The 858-nt window shown below is 38.8% G+C and overlaps 1 protein-coding gene across 1 annotated transcript in view; it reads right to left on the bottom strand.

Annotated features, from left to right (window-relative positions):
* Positions 1 to 517, bottom strand: part of LOC106957274 (olfactory receptor 4K2-like) — a 5,326-nt gene extending 4,809 nt beyond the window's left edge. Inside the window, exon 1 of the mRNA XM_015048546.1 lies at positions 7 to 517. Coding sequence (XP_014904032.1) covers positions 7 to 517 — 511 coding nt within the window. The remainder of the gene's footprint in view (positions 1 to 6) is intronic.
* Positions 518 to 858: the final 341 nt, after the last annotated feature.

Below are 858 nucleotides of genomic sequence, written 5' to 3'. Positions count from 1 at the left end.
GCAGACTGTCTAGGTCTTCAAAAGGAAAATCTAACATCAAAATAACACGAAATATATTATGCAATGAACTGGAAGTCCAAACTGCAATAATTGCCAGTCTCGTGTTTCTGATGGTGACGATCATAGCATGTCTCAAAGGGAGGCAGACAGCTACACACCGCTCCAGAGACATCACCATCAGCGTTAGAGGAGAGATTACATTTGTGAGAATGCCTAAAACAGTTAGCATGCCACAGACAGGATATGTTAGTGTAATTCTACAAACAGAAAGTAGAAACAGAGCCTGAGATATTACTAACTGTGCAGTATCTGCAAGAAGAAGGTTAAACAGGAGAATATACCGACAGGTGTCACGAAAAACAGATTTACTTCTCAGAATGAACAAAATGGTTCCATTGATGAAGAGAAACAAACAGGATGGGATTGTGCACAGAGTGAATGTGATCACTCTTTCTAGTAACCCAACATCATCAAACTCAATAGAAATGTTAGACTGAGGCTGAGAGACAAAAGACATTTTGCAGCATAATTAAAACAATTACATTTTGATGTCACATTTTTTTTTGAAAAATTTAGATTCTAATAGGTTTTAAAAACCATGCCTGTTTATTTTCCAAAAACCCCTTAAAAGAAGGCTTCAGCTATGTAGGTACCCTGCCACTAGGAGCCAGTTTGTATTTCCATATAGGGCAGAGCTTGTCTAAAGAGCTTCTTTTATCTCACTTTTGATTTATGTCCTCTGTACTCATGTCATTCTCACCTGATGCATCACATGGCAACATGTCACTTTAATGTCCACGCCCTTATTCCCCATTTTCTATTTGGAATTGGAAGCTGTGGAGGAGGAGTGGGCCTTCT

This window comes from Poecilia latipinna, unplaced genomic scaffold (assembly GCF_001443285.1).
Source record: "Poecilia latipinna isolate Pla-1442-1.1 unplaced genomic scaffold, P_latipinna-1.0 Scaffold891, whole genome shotgun sequence".
In the NCBI taxonomy this organism is placed as follows: Eukaryota; Metazoa; Chordata; class Actinopteri; order Cyprinodontiformes; family Poeciliidae; genus Poecilia; species Poecilia latipinna.
This window is presented reverse-complemented; position numbering and strand designations above follow the sequence as displayed.